Source organism: Daktulosphaira vitifoliae, unplaced genomic scaffold (genome assembly GCF_025091365.1).
Source record: "Daktulosphaira vitifoliae isolate Bord-2020 unplaced genomic scaffold, ASM2509136v1 Scaffold_2, whole genome shotgun sequence".
NCBI classification, from domain to species: Eukaryota; Metazoa; Arthropoda; class Insecta; order Hemiptera; family Phylloxeridae; genus Daktulosphaira; species Daktulosphaira vitifoliae.
In genome coordinates this window covers 4099500-4106407 of record NW_026099573.1, presented here as the reverse complement: position 1 = coordinate 4106407, position 6908 = coordinate 4099500, and the positions used below count along the sequence as shown (strand labels likewise).

At 29.0% G+C, this 6908-nt stretch overlaps 1 protein-coding gene and 1 long non-coding RNA gene across 2 annotated transcripts in view; one reads left to right on the top strand and one right to left on the bottom strand.

Annotated features, from left to right (window-relative positions):
• Window positions 1-49: 49 nt before the first annotated feature.
• LOC126898876 (uncharacterized) lies at window positions 50-1142 on the bottom strand. Its single transcript, XR_007702388.1, has 3 exons — window positions 526-1142; window positions 277-451; window positions 50-207 (listed from the first exon to the last, which is right to left on the bottom strand). It is a non-coding gene; the product is annotated as an uncharacterized LOC126898876 (long non-coding RNA).
• Window positions 1143-5831: 4689 nt separating this feature from the next.
• LOC126897326 (V-type proton ATPase subunit E-like) overlaps window positions 5832-6908 on the top strand; it is a 10820-nt gene continuing 9743 nt past the window's right edge. The window contains exons 1-2 of the mRNA XM_050670847.1: window positions 5832-5949; window positions 6031-6206. Of these exons, the coding sequence (XP_050526804.1) occupies window positions 5899-5949; window positions 6031-6206 (227 nt within the window). The 5' untranslated portion in view covers window positions 5832-5898. The remainder of the gene's footprint in view (window positions 5950-6030; window positions 6207-6908) is intronic.

The window sequence follows — 6908 nt, the reverse complement described above, 5'->3', positions numbered from 1 at the left end:
TTAATGAACTTGAAATTTTTTTTTTTTTTACATACAAAAATGATATATTTCATACTTAACCAAAAAATATGAGGTTAAACTAGATTAAAAAAATCTATTTGCAGTAACAGATTTCATTGGAAAATTATACTAGTTTCTTAAATGTATGCTTGAAAATATAAATGGCAACAATACAAAATCATCAAATAGCAGAAATCCAAGTTAAAACTGAAATTAATAAACTTGTCTTAGATTCAATGAATTGAAAACTTAAAAAAATGGTTGTGTTACACTCACTTAAGTTTATTGAGAACTTTATGTTTTTCTACAAAACAAATTTTAATCATGCAGGTTTTCTAGTAAGAAAATATGTTTAAATTGATTTGAATACAAATTGTGAGTTCACAAATTTGGTTGTTCCAATCCACGAACGTTCGGTAAATCAAAGCTAATTCATAAGTATAGACAATATCTACGTATAAACAAAAATGTATTCGTTATTATTCGGGTTTAATTTATTATATACATTTTAGCTAATCATCTTACCAGTTTAAACGTTTCAAAGCACAATCACAATAAGTATTCTTCTGTTTCTCAGAACTAAAATGATTTTTGTGTTTTACCAATAAATCAAGAGTTATATTTAATGCATGTTAATCGTACATTTCAGTTGAAAAAAACGATGTACTTTCTATGATTCAATAGAAAATTACACACTTAAGTAACCACACAAAACTTGGATACACGATATCAATAAATGACAATTAGGTTATACTACAAAGATTAGTGTGACAGTTGATAAACTAAAATTCCAGAGAACTTAAATAATTTTTCTTCATATCAAAGTATTATTTAAAATATTTTGATATGAAAATAAAACGGCTTCATGTTTACTAAGAAATCGCGTATCCGTAGATATCAGTCTAGGTGACAACGATGTGTCTAAAAACCATTATTTATAAATCTTATCTGACAGTAATCGTCAATAATCGCCGTGTGTCTTTACGTGACATCATAACCGCTGCAATTAACTACCTGTATTACAAGTCTACCCGTTTTATACATATATATAGGTAAAAAAAATCAAAACTTTAAAGTGAAATAACATGCAAACTAATCGACTTAAATGAAAAATTCAAACGCTAAAAATTATAAAAAAAAAAACTCTATCTATATATCTAACTAAAAATATGTTTCCATTTGAAAAAAAAAAGTTGGTACCCTTTTAAGGCATAAGGGATGAACCTAAAAATTATCTGATCATGGATAAATGTAGAGTTTTATGTAACTAAAATAATTAAAAAAAAAAATTATTAAAATAATAAATAGTTTTTGAGATATTTGCTGGTCAATGTTAAATGGATCACCCTGTATATATACGAACGTTGTCCGTGAAACATAACTTGTGCGATCGTGCCATACTGGATTACGCATTACGTTTTTCAATGTTTATATGCGTTTCGTTTCTCAACCTTAGAAAAGTCCTACCCCAACCTCCACGTAGTGCGGCCTGGGCAACGGATCCCACTCTGGGGTCCGGCTAACGGGGGAGGCCACGTCGTGTTGTTATAGACGGCATGGGCAGCCCTGAAGCAATACCTAACGATAGTTCCAGGACGGTTCACATTATGCCGGCGGTAGATAAACAAAAAAAAAAAAAGGTACTTAATTGTATCGAATTCCACATTGTCATCGATGTAATTAAGATAAGATAGGTTTATCTCTTATAATTTAAGATATAATTTATAATTTTATATGAAAAAAAAAATAACAATAATCCAAAAATATTGTAATAATGCACTCATGTCACGTATTGACTTATGTTAGGTGTTAAGACTGCCACGGACTCCCAGGGGCCCCGGACCACAGGTTAAGAACCGCTGCGTTAGAGTTAAAGTATAACTGTTACTGTAGCACATGCACGTACATGTATTGGATACTGAAAGCATGTTTCTCACCGGGATGGTTGTTAACATACAAGGTTTGATGTCTACGGATTATTCATTTTTGGTTAAAGAATTTTCCGTCATCGCCCTGGACTCTACATGTCTCTCTCACTGGGTGTTCAAACATCCTAAAACTGTAAAGAATCATAAGAAAACCACATACTGGTTAAAATAAGTACCATCATGGCTTGGACACGAACATTGGCGATGTCGAATACTCTGAACTACCGAGATAATGCAACTGTTACACTGCGAGACAATTTACGTAAAGGAAGCTATCAAAAAAAGTGTCTTTGAAAAGTATTTACTGAATCAGAATGTAATCGATATGGAAGACTTGGATTGTCCACCGTTATACAATCTATTCTGTTATACAAAACCATGCTGTGTCCGACACATGAACAACTATAAAATGTGTAGCTTGTATAAAGCATTATGCTTAAAACAATGGTTGATTTACAACTCTTATATATATAAATTAAAAAAAAAAATTGTTTGTAAAACTAATATATGTATTGTATATCACAAAAATAAATAATTATTTACACATATAAATAAGAATTTTTTAAGATTAATTATTTTCATCTTTTTTTCCACAGGCTTTGTCAATAAATATTTAACCTTTATTGAACAAAACCCAAGCCCATTTGGGAGACCATCGTACATGTACTGTCCACAGCTCGCCATCATCATCCCAATCTCTTAGTACTTGATTACACTAAAAACGACACATTCGATCATTTTGAACGTTACCTGAAATGATATTTACTATGAATTAATCAATATAGCACGAATCGATATAATTATTAGTATTCTTTCAACAAAATAATCTAAAGCTGAATATATAACTGGCATCTTGATGAATTCTCATATTATAATAATAAATTATACTATTACGTATATAAAAAAGTCCGGCTTCGAAAAGGTTTTGTACTTTTTTCATAATTTTTCTTTAGCACTTGACAAATGTTGCCATACGAGTGACATATGTACTAAACGATTAGTATGATTAGGAGTTTTAATTTGATGGACCATTTCTAGTAAATTTTCGTCTTTTATACTAGAGCATTGTTTCCCAACCTTTTTACCACCACGGTAATTCGGCAATATTTTATAGGTCGCGGACCCCCTCAATTTTACGAAAACTAGGAAGATCTTTTTTTGCTCATTAACAAAAATATTTATCAAAAAAGTTAATTTTTATTACTTTAATTTACATTTTATTTACTATACTTAATTAATATATAATTATACTTTACTATACAAAATAATATACTTAATGTGATTTTTGTGACTGCATTTCTTTGACTAGTTTTTCAATTCTCGGATGAATGTTGCTCATAGCTAAACGCATATCGTCACTTACGTTCAAACTTCTTTAAGTGGCATATCTGAACGTATTGATATAAAGACTTGTTATCTCTCAATTACTGAAGTTTTTGAGGGTCTATCGAATTTGAATATAATTATGACCGTAGGTCCGGACTTGGTTCCTGAGATTTTTCTCAAAAACTGCCGTTACTCCCTTAATTATCTAATCCATTTTCTTTTATCTTTATCTTTATCATCTGGTATTTTTCTTAAAACTTGGAAAACTAGTTATGTTTACCCTATTTTTAAGTATGGGATAAGATCTAACATACGTAATTACAGACCTAGAACTTCTAAATCTACAGTTACTAATTTACTTGTCTACTATTTTGATTTAATGTCTATTATTTCTAAAGGTGGTTAGGTAGACGCTATCTATAATGATCTTAAAAAAGAGTTTGATAGTGTTAATCATTCAATATTAATAGGTAAATTAAGTACTATGATTATATTGGTACATATAAATTTAAACATTACTTAAATAAAGTTACATAATTTAAAAGCTCTTACTTGTTGATTACGCTGTTCTTCATTAATAAATTTACTATTATACCCATCCATAACTACTTACATAATAATTTAATTGTGGTATTGAATCTTTTTCAATGAATTTTTTGATAAATATTTTAATAATTACGTAACTATAACAATTTGTTAATTTGAAAAACATGAATAATATTGTACAATTTAAACTTACAAAATACATTAAATAAATATAGTTTAAAAAACACTTTTCTAAAGCACATCGAATTAAAGAGTTAAAAATAATTTTTAAAATAATCTTAAAACAATTATGAACGAAAAATACTAGTATTATTGTGATAATAGTAACTACTATCATAACATGAAACTAAAAAGTTTCGCCAAAATTACTCCTTCGTTGACTGGCCTAATTGGGCAAAATTAAAATAATCTTTGTATAATATCGCGGCACTTTCGTAGGCGTCGGAGACGCAGTTTCCGGCAAGATTCTCGGGCGTCGAAAAGTTAGCAGCGTTAATGGCGACGGTACGCGGATGCGGATCGGTTCGGTCGTGCGGCACTTGCTGGACTTTACACCATGGCGTATGGTCACTTATACTAATAGCAAATACATTTTTTTTTAAATATTTGAGTTTTATTTAAAATACTTTTTTTGGCTGTAGTAATTTATCTATTTTACCTATTATTTTATCTATTATGTCTGTTCAATTCTTTAATTATTAAGAAAATCCTTAATAATACTTAAAATAATCAATAAAAAAAAACTATTTTAGTGTCATAAATTGTTAATCATTAGCAAATATATATCTATTCATTACTTACACTTAAAAGTTTCCTTACATTAGAGTTGGACCTGGTATCAATAGTAAAACTTTTATTGCCACAACAACACAAAACTTTAACTTCAAGTTTTTTAAAAAATATGTTATCTTCTTCGACTTGCAGAATTTTAAAATATTTTGCATAGCTTTGCCAAGGAAATTCGTTTGAAAATGACATTTTAAGTTCATAAAAGAGTTTTTAGTCACGCAAATAAGACACATACACCCGCCGCAAGTAAAAACTGATAGCATAATAACATTCAAGCAGTCCATATAGACGAACGATAAAAATAACTTGTTTAAATAAGCCCACAGTATCTGTGACATGATCGATAAATGAATTCCAAGAAATTATTACTATTACCTTAAAATTTCCGATAACCAAGTTTAATGTTTGATATACGTGTAAAAACCTGTAAAGTATGTCTTGTTGACAATAGAGTAAATCATTTGAACCTGCAATAGGCTATTGTAGGTTTAACTGATGTATTAAAAATAGATGTATACATGATAGCATTTAGATAAGCACAATAATTATGTAATACTATAATGTTAACAGAGAATTATTCTCAATTTTCATTTTGACTGAGTTTAATTTGCTTGCTGTGTTACGGATAGCAAATTAAAAAAAAAAAAAGTATGTTAATAGTACTGAATATTAAACAGTATTAAATACTAAATAATTGTATTTAAAATACTACTCAGATACTTTTTATTAAATGTATTTAAAAATATTATTCAATACCAATGAAAGTATTTGAATACTTTTATTCAAATATATTTACTTAAAATACTTTACGCCTTTGCTATTAGTATAATAGCCCCGACCGAACCGATCCGCATCCGCGTACCGTCGCCATTAACGCTGCTAACTTTTCGACGCCCGAGAATCTTGCCGGAAACTGCGTCTCCGACGCCTACGAAAGTGCCGCGATATTATACAAAGATTATTTTAATTTTGCCCAATTAGGCCAGTCAACGAAGGAGTAATTTTGGCGAAACTTTTTAGTTTCATGTTATGATAGTAGTTACTATTATCACAATAATACTAGTATTTTTCGTTCATAATTGTTTTAAGATTATTTTAAAAATTATTTTTAACTCTTTAATTCGATGTGCTTTAGAAAAGTGTTTTTTAAACTATATTTATTTAATGTATTTTGTAAGTTTAAATTGTACAATATTATTCATGTTTTTCAAATTAACAAATTGTTATAGTTACGTAATTATTAAAATATTTATCAAAAAATTCATTGAAAAAGATTCAATACCACAATTAAATTATTATGTAAGTAGTTATGGATGGGTATAATAGTAAATTTATTAATGAAGAACAGCGTAATCAACAAGTAAGAGCTTTTAAATTATGTAACTTTATTTAAGTAATGTTTAAATTTATATGTACCAATATAAATATAATTTTGATTTAGTTGTTAAGAATGATAAAATTTATGGAACATGAAGCAATTGAAATAGCTCAGTCTATTAATGATTTAGCTGAAGAGGAATATCACATTCAAAAGGGTGATCTAATACACAAAGGTAGAGCTGCGATTAATCAGTTTTACAAAAAAAAAATGAAACGTACAGAAAGAGAAAAAGCAACGTAGGTTTTATTTTCAATATTTTTAACCGTGGCGACGATGTCAAATTTTATATGATATATGATAAAGAAAATTCATTGGGTTATCATTTCCTCCGAATTACTGTTCTCATCTTTTACCCATTAAAATTTATCAATTTTTCTGTTCCACTTTCTTCAGAGTGGTTATTCTGTTATACACATTATGTAAAAATGTTTAAGCAGATGACTATATCCTGTTAGTAGTCCAGTCAGAGAGCTTATTTGATATCAATTCATGTTATTAAGATGACTAGATATCAAAAAAATTAGTAGACTGTCTGGGTACCACATGGTAACTGAATATTTTCCTGTGATGCTTCCTATTTCAAGTTTTTGGATGGTACTTTGCGGAATTGCTTCGTGTATCCTACCACTAGTTCTGGTTCAACATTATAGTTATTTGCAAATCATTTTATTTACAGCATGCTAGTGTAACGTGATAGTGATTTTAAAGTTTCCCTGTATTTAAAAACTAGCCTTGAAGTCTTCTGTTTGTTACTAAGTGCATTTAAAACAATTTGGTTATTAATTATTATATTTATATAATCATTAAGATAGTGATGACGTCACTAGGTGATTAGGTCACTAGGGGTATATAAGGGAGTTTTTTCTAGTCGGGGTGTCAGTATGTGTTTAGCGTTGATAATGGTAACATTGTTTCCGAAATACGTATCCGCGACTTTT